This window comes from Lissotriton vulgaris, chromosome 10 (genome assembly GCF_964263255.1).
Source record: "Lissotriton vulgaris chromosome 10, aLisVul1.2, whole genome shotgun sequence".
NCBI classification, from domain to species: Eukaryota; Metazoa; Chordata; class Amphibia; order Caudata; family Salamandridae; genus Lissotriton; species Lissotriton vulgaris.
Window position 1 is genome coordinate 433,767,315 of NC_141698.1, and position 15,177 is coordinate 433,782,491.

Genomic DNA, 15,177 nt, shown 5'->3' on the forward strand with positions numbered 1-15,177 from the left:
AGGTACCAATGCAAATCCAAAGTTCAGGCTGACCAGGATCGAGGGCAGGCCAGATAGAGGACTCATACAGGTCCAACTAATAAAGTACTTTGGATGGAGGAAAGTGTTGATGTCTAAGTCTCGAGGCACGGGGTCAAGGAGATGATGCGTAGTTGTTGATCCGAGGATGGAGGCGAGCTTCAGAACTGATCCACGTCTTCAATGAGTGTTCCAGTTTCAAACCCCTTTGCGATGCTGGCGCTGTGTCGATGTCAAGCCGCGCTTTCCGTCAATGTTGTCGCACAGTCTGTTGAGGCGATGCCGGCAATCGGCCCTGCATCAGCCTCGAAAGAAAATGTCTCGGTTCCGCTAGGCTCAAAATCGTTACTGCATTGATTTTGTAGCAAAATAGCTGTACCACCCACTTCTGAGGCCCAGAACTGGAGAGGGCACCTCAGGCAAGGGCAGGAATCACAGACAGCAGAGTCTAGCAGCAACAGCAGAATAGCAGGAAGTCTGTTGTGTCACTTGGAGATCACCTTTGATGGAAGACAGATTTGAGCTCTCCTTCAGCAGAGTGAGAGGGCAGCAGGCAGCAGGGCAACAAGCAGGCAGTAGTTCTTCCAGAAAAGCAGTCCAATTGAGTCCTAAATGCAGCGCTGTTCAAGAGCCAGAAATGTCTGATTAAATGGGGTTAGAGCCCCAGTACGTACACCCAAAAGTGCCTTTGACATAGAGGGTGACTACAAAGGAACTCTTTGAATTGCACAGGGATTCTTTTCAACCCAGCACTGGCTCCAGACCACCAGTAGGGGGTAAATCAGCTTTTTGTGTGAGGGCAGGACACAACCTATTCAGATGTAAGTGTGAACCACCTCTCCTCTTCCTGCCCAGGAAGGCTATCAGTATGCAGGTGAGTGCAGATGAATTTCCTGGCTCACCCAGCCCTTTCTGTGCTGTGGCTGTCCAGAGGGGATGCACAAAGTGAAGCTGGCACCCAGCCAAGACTTGTATTGGAGGCAGGCTGCAGGCACTCAGACCAAAGTTGAGGGCAGAGAAATGTCCACTTTCTAAAAGTGGCATTTCTAAAATGCTACTGTAAAATCCAACTGGAAGGAGTATGCCTCACAGCAGTGAAAAATGAATTTAGCTGTTTGTCACTGTCAGGGCATGTAAAACTTAAAGGTACATGTCCTGCCTTCTAGTTACACAGCACCCTATCATTAGGACCACTTATGGCCTCCCCCAAGGGTGACCTATCTTTAAAAAAAGGGAGGTTTAAGGCTTGGCAAGTAGTTTTAAATGCCAAGTCGACGTGGCAGTAAACTGTAAATACAGGCATGCAGTGACAGACCTGAGACAGATTTGAAAGGCTAGTTCTGTAGGTGGCACAATCAGTGCTCAGGTCCACTAGTAGTATTTAATTTACAGGCCCTGAGTATATGGTATACCACTTTTCAAGGGACTTACAAGTAAATCAAATATGCCAAACAGGTGTAAACCAATTATACCAAGTTTAGGGGAAAGAGTAGAAGCACTTTAGCACTGGTTAGGAGTGGTAAAGTGCCCAGTCCTAAAGCCAACAAAAACAAAAAATAAAAAGGTCAGAAAAGGGGGAGGAGGAAGGCAAAAGGTTTGGGGATAACCCTGCAGGAAGGGCCATTTCCAACATGGATCATATTGAATGGTGCGGCATATCATACTCAAGACAGTGTTGAGCTATCAGGGCACTAGAGGGTGATGTACAGGAGTAAATGCTTTGAAAATTCCCTTTATAAGATGTATCAGGATTCTCTGTGATAATTAAGTGGATGAACTGTCTTCCATTCTTCTAATTAGAGATGTTGCCACTAGATGGGCTCGTACTGAGTATTGAAAGCCACTTTTAACTAGGTCCAGCAAGTAAGGAGTATTTTTTGGTATTGAATGGACACTGGGTGATAACTTTTGCCTGTGCAACAGAAACACTTCCACTTGGCGAATGTGCTTTTGTGGTTGCTGGTATTCGCGCCTGTGCCAGGATGTTCCTGCATTGCATTCCACCAGTAGGTACTTGCATCCGAATCTAAGTGGTCAATTATCTTGCTATCAGGCTCAGTGACTTGAGTTTATGTTGGAGTGTCTCTCCATTACATCTAAAGAGGTGCCTGTGTTGTATTTTAAATAGCATTGCTGGAAAAACTGATATTTATAGGATCTCTCTGTACCAGTACTGGCATGGCCACGCTGGGGCAATGTAAATCAAGGTCCTGCGATCCGCCTTCCTCGGTACTCTAAGGATCAAGAGAAATGGAGGAAAGAAGTATACATAGACATTGTGCCAGTTGATTAAAAAGGCATTGCCCTTGGTTAAATCTGCCAAAATCTTTGAGAGCAGCACCAGCATTTCTTGTTGCTGCGGGTGGTGACCAAGTCAAGCGTGATGTGGCCCCACTCGTTGAAGATGTAGTCCATCTGATCCTGGTGGAGCTCCAACTCCTGTCCATTCAATAGTGTTTGATTTAGTCTGTTTGTCTGATCATTTTTTTGTCCTGATATGTGCTCCAACCTCTGAAGACCTGATGGGAGAAGGCCCAGTCACATTGCAGCTAGACCTCTTCCGACAGAGGCGTTGAGCTCGTTCCTCTCAGCTTGGTATAGTAAAACATTGATGTTGTGTTGTCTGTCTTGATGAGGACTACTTGACTGGCATGTCTCAGGGAGAACTATTGTAGGCCCAGTTTTAAGGCCCAGCACCCGAAGTATTTAATGTGGTTCATCTTTTCTGCACTTTAACAGAGGCCTCTGGTTGACAGTTTCTGCACATGAGCTCCCAAGCTCATAATGGATGCATTTGTGCTTAGCATTACTCTGTCGAAAGAGGGAAGGACTTACATTGGAATTCATGAGAAACATCCATAATAGCAGGGCCTGCGTCAGCCATCTTGTAACTTGGACCATGTTGTTAAAGAACCTGTCAATTTGCTTCCATATTCTGTCTAGTTGTTGAACAGGTCTCTTCAAGAGCTAGCAAAAGGGTAAATGCCTATGCAAGATGACATCATGCCTAGCAGAGAATAACTGCTTGGCAGAGAATGTTTTCACCATGGGTTGGAGTGTCATCCCTGAGGGAAATGGCTTTCCCAACTGTCTGTCCAGTATTGCTTCCAACAATTGACGTTTTGCCAGTGATACCATAGAGGTCTTGTCAATGTTTAGTGTTAGTCCTAACTTGTGAAACAGTATGATGCGGGTGGCCGGGAACTCAGGACTATCTCCATCGCTCTCTTGAGGAGAAGGAGAATAGTTTCCTGTTCTAGCTCTCTCAAGTGAAGATTACGTTCCTTCTAGGGTGAGCAGACAGATGTTTTCTGTGTCCTTAGTACACAATTATGTGCACCCAAAGGTCCAATGTTATGGACTGCCATGACTGGACAAAAAGGGACATATTCTCTCCAATGTGATGGGATGGAAATGGAAGGAAGGCAGCTGTGAAGACTCAAGCTCTCTTTTGGTTGTCCTAGTGGTGCGATTGAGAACTGCTCCTTTCCCATCTGGAAGATATGCTACATCTTTGATATGGTTCATGTTGGATGCATATCCCTGGGCTGACTTGGGGGATAGTATGGTTTCCTTTGTCCTCCATACGGATTGATGTTATGTTATGCAGATTTGTAGAGTGCACTATCATCCAGGAGGATATCCTGGTGTTGAGCAGGTGTGAGTGTGACCACACCTAGAGGCTAGTGGTGCTGCTTGAGAAGCCACATCTTCACATTCTTGCATTTATAGTGGCTTTAGGAGAAATATAGGAGAGGCTTGACCACTGGATCTGTTTTTTTGTATGCGTAGGATGTGTGCAAGTAGGAGTCCGGACGAACAGGGGTGCAATGTATTGTAATTGCATTTATATAGTGCTTACTAACTCTGATGAGGCTTCAAAGTGCTTTTTCGGAAAGTTGAATGATACTCCCAAACCCATAAAGGATGAGAGGTTAATTAGTATATTGAAACATGGAAGTAATTTGAGCAGTGGATATGTTAGTCCGTTATTTTGATTGAGAAAAATAGTGGAGGGATAGAAGAGGAAAAGGTTTGCATTTTTATAGTGCTTACTACCCCTAGATAAGGTATTGAATTGCTTTTCGACAAGTAGCACACTACTTCGGAACCCAAACAGAAGTAGTGAGTAATTAGTATAGGGAAATATGAAATTAATTTGAGTGTTGGACATGTTAGTCTGTTATTTGGATTGAAAAGAAATAGTGGGGGATAGAAGAGGGAAGGGTATAGAATTGTGGGATAAGTAAAGAGGAGATGGAGTGGGAGTGGGAAGAGTGAGTGGGAATGTTTTAGAAATACCTGTTTGGGAGATACGAATAGTAAAAGAGGTATGAGATGATGCAAGGAGGGGTAGAGGAAGGAAGAGTCTTGAAAGGGTTATTTTGGGGATCATAGTAGTGGTATGGGTTTTGGGATGAATAAGACGGTGGAGTTAGAGAATGTATTGATAGAAGTATAGGGTGAGAAATAGGATAGTGCATTGGAAAGAGTAGTAGATTGAGGTTTGAGATCAGTAAGAGAGTTGAGGTAGAGGATATACTGAGAGCGGTATAGGGTGAGAAATAGGGTAGTGCATTGAAGAGAGTAGAAGAATGAGGTTTGAGATGAGTCAAAGTGGAGGTAGAGGATATATTGCGAGAGATTTGGGATGAGATTTAGAGTAGTGTATTGAAAATACTGAATTAGAAGCAAAGTAATAAATATATTGATACATAAGCACATGGAAGGTATATATATGCCTAAGGAAGGTGATATATGTGGGTTAAAGTTGCATTTAATAAAACTCCGGCTTTCAAGTGTTGTTGTATTTTAATGTATTTGTTTTTATTATTTGTAATTTATTAGTGAAGCAATTGTTGATAAATAGTTATGATAAAAGTTTATGTAATATGTAATTTGTTTTAAGCAGAACTAACAAATATCTATATTTTTTAAAACATAATTATTATACATGTTTTACATAGCAATACACATATGTAGATACATATCTACAGTCCCAGTAAATGCTTATATACAGATAGATATGCTGTATATTTATTTTGAATATGGTAGTTATGTGGGTAAGAACCAACTCTTGAGTAGTCTTCTGAAGATAAGGTGGTTATCCGTGGAACTTATGTTGGGGGGGTAAAATGTTCCTTAGTTTGGCTGCTTGAACAGAGAAGGATGTGCCACTCATGGTTTTATTCTATGGTGGGGTTTTGAGGGGAGGTGCCACTCTAAAGCGGAGGTTCCTTTGTTGAATGTATTTTGTGATTTTTTTTCCTGATGAAGAGTGGTCCTGTTCAACGTATTGCAGTGGCCTAGAGTGCAGTGGTCCGTGGTGAGAGTGGGGTAGAGTGCACCAGCTTAGAGTAGAGTGGTGCAGAGAAGAGAGAAGTAGAGTGGAGTGGTGCACAGTAGATTACAGTGATGTAGATTGGATTGGCATAGAGTGCAGTGGCATAGAGTATAGTGATGTAGAGTGCATTAGCATAGACTGGCGTGTATGGAAGGTTTGTGAAAGCAGATACGATTGTTGAGGTATGCTGGGCCAGTGTTATGTAGTGTATTGCAAATGTGGGTACGGAGTTTGAATTTTGTTCGTTTGTGAATGGGGAGCCAATGGAGCTCCATCAGGTGTGGTGTGATGTGAGTACGGCGTGGGAGGTTGAGAATGATTCTGCCTGCTGAGTTCTGACTGATCTGCAGCCTTCTGGTGAGATTTTTGCTGATCCCGGCCTAGAGGGTGTCCCCGTAGTCCAGCATGCTTGTGACCAGGGCATGCACGATAGTATTCCAGGTGATGATTGGAAGCCAATTGAAAATCTCCTCAGCATCTTTAGGGAATGGAACATGAGGCGGTGACACTATTGGGACTTGGGCAGTCATGTTGAAGTCCCTGCATGGAGGGGCTTATTTACAAGCCCCTTGCGTCGCCAGTAAGTCACTTTTTCACATATTAAAAGTGACACAACTGTGGCACAACAGGCTTGTAAATAAGCCCCATAATTTCCTAAGCAGTGGGAGGACAATTGAGTGTTTCCAAGCATCTGACAAGGTCGCAGAAGAGATGGAGGCATTCAGAATGGGTGTGAGCATGAGCTGATGGGTTGTAGTCTTCTGAAATAGGTATGGTGGGTGCAGGTCAGATGGGGCCCCTGGGTAAACAGACTTCAAGGTGGGGGCGGTTTCGTCTGGGCTGATAATAGGCCATGTGGTTAACATTGCTTTTTTGGGATAAAATCAGGAGACGTTTAACCAGGTCTGTTGGGGTTGGTCCGGTTGAAGTGGCTGCAAATGGCATTGATTTTGTTGCTGAAGAACTAAGAGAGATTGCGGCAAAGATCCTCCAAGGGGGTGATCTTTTTGGAGGCAGCCATTGGTGACTTGAAATCTTTCACAATGGCGAAGATTTCCTGGCTTCTGTTAGTGTGGACATCAATGAGGTCTGCCAGAGTGGTGAGTTTTGTGGTCCAGTCATTTGGTTTTAGCGCCTTAGGGCAGATTTGAACGTGATCCTGTCTGCATAGTCATGGCTCATTGTCCATTTGTGCTCCAATTATTTGTAGTGGTGTTTCATCAGTCTCAGTTCTGTCTTGAAACCTCACCTGTAAGTATAGTATCCTGGTGAGCAACGAAAAGTGGTGTAGCGGAGACATCAATACTACATAACTCCAAGGGATTTTGCTGTATCTGTGTTTGTCTTAATGTTTTGTTGGGCATTATCTATGTGTTTCCCAAACAAGGTGAGTTCATCAAATGGCATGTCTAGGATGTTTTCTTGAACCTCTGGCTGGAAAGCTGTAGACTTTAGCCATCCCTGACTCATCAAAATAGCTGCTCCTGCCAGCTGGTAAAAGCCTGCATTCAATACATCCACTGCAGCATCAATGATGGCTGCAGATGTTATTGCTCGCTCCTTCATGACTGTCTTAGCCGTCTGTCTTTTTTTGTTCAGAGATGAGGTGGTCAGTGGCGACATGTGATGTAACACCTAAAGATTATAATGCCCCAATATTGCTATGGCATTTGCGTCCTTCATTGATGTTGCCATCATCAAACTAAGTCTACGGCCAATATTATCACTCCTCCAGCTGTTTCTATGATGGTTTGGCCTGTGCGGTGACTTGCGCTCCGTTCGTGAAGTTTGAAGAGTTTTCTGCACTCCACAGAGCTCGCGGAGTGCAGAAAACTCCGCTTCGCTGTTTTTACCCCACTCGCGATTGTGAACGATAAGTTTGCGATCATGAACAGTAAGTTCTCAAGCACGAGCTACCACTCAGCTAGAATTTCTACCCGAGCAGCATGAATACCAGCACAAACTGCAGTTCCCACTGCACTCCGCCACTCACTGAACTTCACTGAGTTTTTTGTAACTTTGCAAAGTTCCCCGTAGAAAAACTACGTGCCTGGCTGCGTAAAACTGTAGGCCTTCTCTAAGATGTCCTAGTCGCTGACATCTACCAGTAGGTCAGAGGCCAGAATCTTGGTAGGTAGGCTTGCTATCAACGTTATATGTAACTGATGCTCAAAAGTTCATTGCCAAAAGTATGATCGACAAGGTCATTGTCGACTATGTCAACAGGGCTGTCAGCAATGAGGTGGAAGGCATTATTCCTGCCTATGCCATCGACCATGAAAAATGGATTGACAGTGGAAGGAGAGAGATCTTCAGGGTGGTTGCCAATGGTATCATTGTCAACAATGGTCTTGCTTCCAAAGGAGATACATTGTCGGTAACAGCATTGTCATCTACGGGATCCTCGTTGACGAAGATCTCTTCAAGCTCGCCAACAGGGCTTGTTCCAAAGGTGACAATGGAGATGTTTCACTGATGACAGTGGCTTTTTCTTCGTTATCACTAAAGATGACTAAAAAGTCACTAGCTAGGCCAGATTTGGTTGGACAGGCGATGTACCTGCATCATTGTGTAAGATATAGCCATCCCATTCATCATTGCTTCCACTGTCTCCTTGTTGTTTTTCACCTTCTTCTTCCAAATCCAAATACTCAGAATCTGAGGAGACTTTACCCCCAGGTTTTTGGTGTTGACTAGACCAGAGGTTGTTTGACAGCTCTGGGAGATTTGCCCGTTGACGTGGAGATGGAGGTAGAGTAAGCATGGTTGGGACCCAGGGAAGGGAAGGTATAGGTTGCCCAGCAGACAATCTTTAGAAGGTAGCCATCACCTTCTGCAAATTTGAGCAAAATGCAACAGCAACTTGTATGATCTCTAGTTCCTTATAGTAACGATGAGGTCCATAACAATGAGGAGGATTGCTAGCTACAAAGGTCTATGACTTGTACTCATGCTCCTGGTAGGCTTCCTCTCTATGTAAGGCCTCTTCTTCAAATTCAGGAACATAACACACATCCAGGTGTGTAGCACTGCAGGCCTTCTCCAAGGTGTCCTAATTTCTGACATCTATCAGAGTCCAGAATCTGGGTGGGTAGGCTTGCCATCCCTTTATGGGTGAAAAGATAACTGATGCTCAAAAATTATTTGTCAAAAGTATCGTTGACCAGGTAATTGTCGGCCATGTCAACAAGACTGTCATCAACGAGGTGGAAGGCATCATTCCTGGGTTTGCCATCGACGAGAAAAGATGGATTCACAGTGGAAGGAGAGAGATCTTCAGGGTGGTTGCAGATCATATCATCGTCTGCAATGGTCTTGCTGCCAAAGAAGCTATCATTGTTAGTAATAGCTTAGTCATCTACAGGGTCTTTGCTGATAAAGATCTCTCCAAGTTCGTCAACAAGACTTGTCCCAAAGGTGACAATTGAGATTTTGTCGCTGATGACAGTGGCTTTTTCTTTGTCATTGCTGAAGATGACTAAAAGGTCACTAGCTAGGCCAGCAGTTCATTTAGGACATAAAGTGTGCTAGAATTTCCCCGTTGTTTGCTCAGATTGTTGTTCATCATTCCTGGAGTGTTTTCTCAGGAAACTCCAATTTCATTCATCTGTTGAGGTGGCTACATGTCGTTAAGGGTGGGAGTCCAGCTCTAGGCACACCACCCTTCCTTTTTTGTGCTACCTTCATGGAATTGCTTAGTACAGCACTGTTCACTGGCTTATGCCCAGATAAGGGGGCATCACCCTTAGAAGACTAATTCTTATTTCTTTTTATCCAGTAAATATAGTATCAACCAGCTCTCTTTATCGTTCAGAATCATGGAAAGTTTTCCACATGTTGCAGCTTGAAGCCTTGTGCACAGTATAAAAGCAATAAATACATTGCTTATATGACCCAACAGTATAGATACTTTTCTGTTCACAGATAGAGCAGGAGTTGAAAATAGATGTTTTTGCATATCAGTAATGATGACAGCTGGTGACAGAGAAAATGTTTTTTTACCAGAAAGTACCCAAAAATTACTTGCAGTACTTGCAAAGCTGAAGATAGGCTTGGTTCAATTTTAGAATACACCAGAAAGGAAACAGAATAAGGTCCCTGACTGGTTAAAGCAATGCTCTTCTCAGGAACTCCCTCACACAACATGCAATAGAAATTTGAAATATGGTGGCTTCTAGGGGGAGTAGGGGAGCTTAGCATTTCCGCATCATTGGCTGACGTTTGACCGGCTTCAAATGAGGTGAATGTCATACTACACAAACACTGCTGTTTGGGCAGAGAGAGGGTCGTTTGAATAATGTGTATTGTTATTTAAAGGTACCAGGATTTTAAGCCTTCTTTGACACTGGTGCATCATCAAAATTATCTTTTAAAGCATAAAGTATACATAAGGATTTCAGACTGATACGATCATTGCAGGCTTATGGTGAAAAGCTAAGAATTATTATATTAATATGATTGTTCTTGGGAAAGAACGTTGAACATGATTATGCTGTTTAGTCTGAGGGAATATTTACAATTAAACTGAGGAAAATCACAAATTGGTCTAGGTGAAAGTAGCTACAAGAATATATTCACCAAATTGGTTATTGTCAGGTTGAGAAAAAATACACAAGCCCAACCCGTTAATAGTAATTGGAAACGGCCAGAGGCATAACAGTCTCTGTCCCCATTTTCTCAGGGCCAGACTTCACCAAGGAAACACAACTGCCCTGCTCAGCTTGTGTCAACTTTCATAATGTGGTTCGAGCAATACACCTGCAGCCTAGCTCCTCGTCGAAATTAGGCAAAGTAATGTCCACTATTGAGGTGATTTAAATGTCCTCAGGCCCATGAACCTTAATTCCTGATAGAGGCTTTTTTAATTTGTCTTTGCCTGGCTGATTTTAACAACATATCCTTAATTTATGTCTAATTTGTTCCTGGAAGATCTGGTACAAGTTCAGCCTGATTGGTCCAAAGCCTAGAACTAAGTATCCAATTATATATTGTAATGTACTGTTCAACTTTACTTGCTTTCTCTTGTGCCAACTGTAACTGCTGCTTGTCATATAATCCCTGTACTAATAACTAGAACCTGTACCCCTTCTTAATTGCTGCCTGACTTAAATTGAAATCATCATAAATGCAGTGCTTAACTGGCAAAAAATATGTATTTGGCTCAACTTCTTCTTGGAAGTGTGCAGCCCACTGCTACTCCTGGAGTTGCTCGCTTACCCCCCGGGTACCACCCACTGCACTGTGGGTGCTGCCCACAGATGTTGGTGATAGCAAGAGTCCCAACTACAGAAAGGAATGGCTGGTGAATTTTTAAAGTCGTGGGGAATAAATAGCTTTCTCAAATCGGACCATGCAAGTCAGTTAAATGAGTATGACTATTTTGTAGACAGGTGTGGGCCTCAGAAGGTGTATTCCTCAGGGAAAGTTTTGAAGAAACTGGGCAAATAGTCTATTTTTAAGCACAGGTTCCACATAAATGGATGTAAAGTTCAACAGTAATGAACAATTCCAAGACTTTTGTTGTGTGCAAGACAAAGCTTACCCTCCACAGGAGTTACTGGGGCTTACCGTCCCCAGGAGGTCTCTGGAAAATGGTGGTAATATAAAAGGTTTACAGCAAATTTTCCCATGAAATTGGTTAAAGTGCCATATCTGATATAGTCAGTAATTTCAAATGACCTATTATTTTTCAAAATATATATAACATCTTTTTTCACTTAATTTTTCCCTCCATCCCTTCCAAGTAGATTCTGAGAACCTGCTTGTAAGAGCAGGGTGGAGAAATCAAAAGTTATACGAATCTCATAATCCCATGACCTAGAAAGTAGTTCTAGACAAATCCTACTTGATTATACAGTAACACAACTCCTGAATTAAAGAAAGTTTACAAGATGAAAAAAAACGAGCTATACCAATCATATATGTGAAGGCTCCAGGCAGCATTAGAGGATGAAGTATGCTACTGTGCAGGGGGTCATAGCTCAGTTTGTGCTTAGGACGCAAACAAGGTGTGGCGTAGGTGAGAGGAAATAGTTCACATTTGGGGCATAGGTAGACATTAGGTATAAGACTTAGTCAGTCTTGACATTTATGCAAATGCAGTAGCACGCTGCATTCTCTTTCTCCCCTCTGGGTCGCTCTTTCTGTCTGTTCTTGTGCTCTTTGACTGTAAGCCCAAAGAGTTGTGGGTGGCCACCACCTGCTGCGCATGACCTGTGGTCTTGATATTCATTTTCAGGACCCAAAATGGACCATGGCAGAAAAAGTCCCTTGTTCAAGTGGATTTGGTTAATTGTTTACATTTTTGTTCACAGAAGATGCGCAGATCAGTAGTCCAAATATCTTTCTATGTGTCTTTGACAGGTCCGTTTGAGGTCTATATTTATCACTTTCCTGACACTCATTTCTTGAATAACTATCCATTGTATTACCAAATCAAGCAAAGGCACTTCCTTTCTATAATATAAAGTTCAAGTTTCATATACACATCAGTGTAATTCCAGGCTGCCATTTTGTCTGTAATGCAGGTCAAATATATTCCTATGGGAGTTAAAATTGAGCTATCCTCCATCTTCTTTTGTGCCACTTGATGGATATGAGCGAAACCTCAGCGAAAAGAGAGTCCCTGTTTAAACAATAGTAGGCTAAAGTGGCCAGACGAACAGGTGCTAAACGGGGTAGGAGATGTATAGATGGTTCTCCCTGTTATACACACCAGGGGTACCTCCTGTTTTGAATTTCTATGAGCGAAACCTGCCAGACAAATACAAATCACATAAACATGTTTATGGATAGTTTTGAGGAATTTTTTTAATAGCCCCCAAATTACTAGTAAATAAAAAATAATGGCCTTTGAGTGGAAAGTCAGACCTAACTATAACTTCAGACGGGATACGTCTGTCTCTTTATTAAGAAACACATTCTACATGTGAAAGGGAGAGCTAAGCTTTTCTCTCCAAGATGCAGCTACCAACTAGAGCTGATTGAAATTAGAATGCTTACGTTTTGGTTACGTTTCATAAATATAATATCAATTAAACAATAGACAACTGCAAAGCTGTGCACAGTGGATTGGAGCACTCATGAAAGCCATACTTTACAGGGATTTAAGAAATAGTTTTCATTGTTTATGAGTCCTTTGAGAAATGGGTTTACGAGCTTATACTACTAAATTGTGTAGTTTTGTACATCCAAACTAATTAATTCATATATACATATTAGAAGAGGCAGGAGTAGCGCCTCTTCCATTGAGAATACATTTTTTTTTGTTTTCATGATAATTTTGGCACTGATCAACAAAACTTGATCAAATTTTTCACAAACAAATAAAGTCAGCAGATTTGTGTTTGCTCTGATGGGTTTCATTTATTTACGTCTTGGGTGGAGGGTAGGGCAGAGTGAGAGTGGTGCAAAAAGTATTATTCCCATTTTCATTTCCATAGGATGCTTTCCTCTCTAATAGAGCGACATTAGTTTTGCAGATGTATCTCAATTAAAATTCATAAGATCTCTCAATCAAAGTTATATATATATATTGATAGTGAGGAAGGTGTTTTTAATTTTTCCTATCATCACAATAAAATTTTATGAGTGTGGACTGAATCTGGCATGTGCTTTGCATGTTTTAATTACTCCTGGTATTCTGAAATTTGTGAAGATTCCTGAACAGGGGTAGAGTAAAAAGGCTCTTATTAGAACCACCAATTTCTGTTGCGAAATATATATATTTATGTTAATCTTTCTTACTGAAAGGCCCTACACCCAACGTGCTAATCATAGGGGAGGTTGGTTGTTCATATAGGATTGGGCTGTAAGCCATGCGTAGTGGGTGCTGGCCCCCAACCACTTCTTGGGCACAGGGCTTGGTAAAGGTAAGACCTGGCAGTGGGGGATACCCTCTCCCCCTCTCCTGTGGACCACCCACGGCGGGTAGGCCTAGACTTTGGCCAGCTGTTGAATGTGGTATATGATCAAGTTTTGGGTGTGGCATGTGATAAAAAAACAGATATTAACTAAAAAATGCACAATTAAAGTGAAGTGATTTGCTTAGGACTTCTCGCGTCAAAAACGGTTGTTTACCCAATGAAAACATTTTGAAAGCTGACTGCAAATTGAAAGTTGCTGACTTTGATGAGTCAATAATATACTTTTTCAAATATTATATTCAATCTTTCAAAAATATTTCCCTAAACTATTTAATCATTACATGTCTGAATCATTTGGGAAATAATACTGTACGACAAGTGACTTGAATGTCACAAAATGAATTACCATATTTGTGTAGATTCTATTGGCACATCTGTCACGTGCCAGGCAACAAGTGCTTTAGAAAATTACTTTGAAAATTGTTGGCTTCCTCAAAATACAATTGCTGCATTTCAATTCAGTCTTTATTATCTATTTCAAAACGATTTTTCTGTGAGAAGGTGGGACTTACTCTTAACGTATTCTTAAATGTCCAGTAGTAAGTCAAAGTTACTTATGGAGAAAAGATTTATGAATCTGAATCTTCGATAGTACCTGCCAATTTCCTGGGATATTCAATAGTGTGATGAACCATATCTTACAAGAGATGTGATTAATCCATAACCATATCCGCTCAGTTTTTCATTTCATACTCTGTGCTTTGTCTTTGTGTCTCTAGCTCCACGTGACCCACAAAACTTCAGCCCAGGAGGTAGTGAAGCTGGTGGTACTGGAAATGAATGACGTATCCAGGGGCATGTTGGGAACTACAGAGGCCTACTGCTACGGGGAGGACCAATTAAACCACTTTGCACTGGTCTTTGTCTCGGACAATAACAAAGAACAGTGGCTGCCAGACGACTCCCTGCCCCTCTCACTACAGACCATGTGGACGAAGGGCCGGTTCAGTGTTCGCATCCGAGAAACTTCCCCTCTCCTCTTCCAGTATGGGCCTGCAACAACCGTATGAGGGACCAGGACCTCAGAGTGATCAACTGGAGAGGCCAACACTCTAAAGAACCTCAACTTCCATGGAGCCAAGAGCTCAGCTCAAATGTTTACTTTCTAAAGTAGATACCCCCTTTTGAAAGACCAACGGGAGAAATGAGCATTTCCTTTGGTCTTTTGTTTTTGTTTTTCTAACCAAAGACATATCAACATATTTTTAAAACTCCGAAAGATGAGGATGGATCACAGAAGCATGGAGAACTATGTACATGAAAGAACAGTCGCAGAATTGGAATTTAGGAATCATTTAGACACATTCTAAGAAGCAATACATTTCTCACATTTGGGGGTTTACTGAGGATGAAAATACAGAGACTTTTGGGGATACTGAATGGTTTCCCTTGTCCAATGTTCAGAAGGAAGAATATGAAGTAATTCACTATGAGAAACAACCTGTTGAGAGAATATCGTTTTGTTTACTGTGTTTGTGTCACTGTACCTTGAGAAATATTTTATTGCAAATAATTCATGGAATAACATTTTTGTTTTCTGTAAAAAATATATTGAGTGCCAGAGACACTCAGCTTGACAGATGAAAAGTCCCTGAAATCCCCTTTATTCGCTTGTTTAATAGGAAATGTCCCATCCAAGCACACAACTCTACTTTGACGTTATGCTTTGCAATTGTGTTATGAGGATTCCCTGACCCTGTTCGGTTTTGTTTCTTTCTCTTGGTTGCTGTCAGTGACTGTGCAAATTGGCCCCTGTGTGTCCAAAAGCATGATGTGTTACTAGCCACTAGGCATGTTTGTTAGTTTGCCAACATTTTTTGAACTCGTTATGGTCCACAGTAAAAACTGGTGTGCTGCCAGAACCTACTGGGAACTCCTTTCTCATGACTA

General features: G+C 42.0%; 1 protein-coding gene across 2 annotated transcripts in view; it reads left to right on the forward strand.

Annotated features, from left to right (window-relative positions):
- LOC147685366 (ankyrin repeat and fibronectin type-III domain-containing protein 1-like) overlaps positions 1-14,874 on the forward strand; it is a 3,163,580-nt gene extending 3,148,706 nt beyond the window's left edge. For both annotated transcript variants that reach the window (XM_086941288.1, XM_086941289.1), the window contains one exon: positions 14,007-14,874. In XM_086941288.1, the coding sequence (XP_086797414.1) occupies positions 14,007-14,297 (291 nt within the window). In that variant the 3' untranslated portion in view covers positions 14,298-14,874. The remainder of the gene's footprint in view (positions 1-14,006) is intronic.
- The last annotated feature ends 303 nt before the right edge of the window (positions 14,875-15,177 follow it).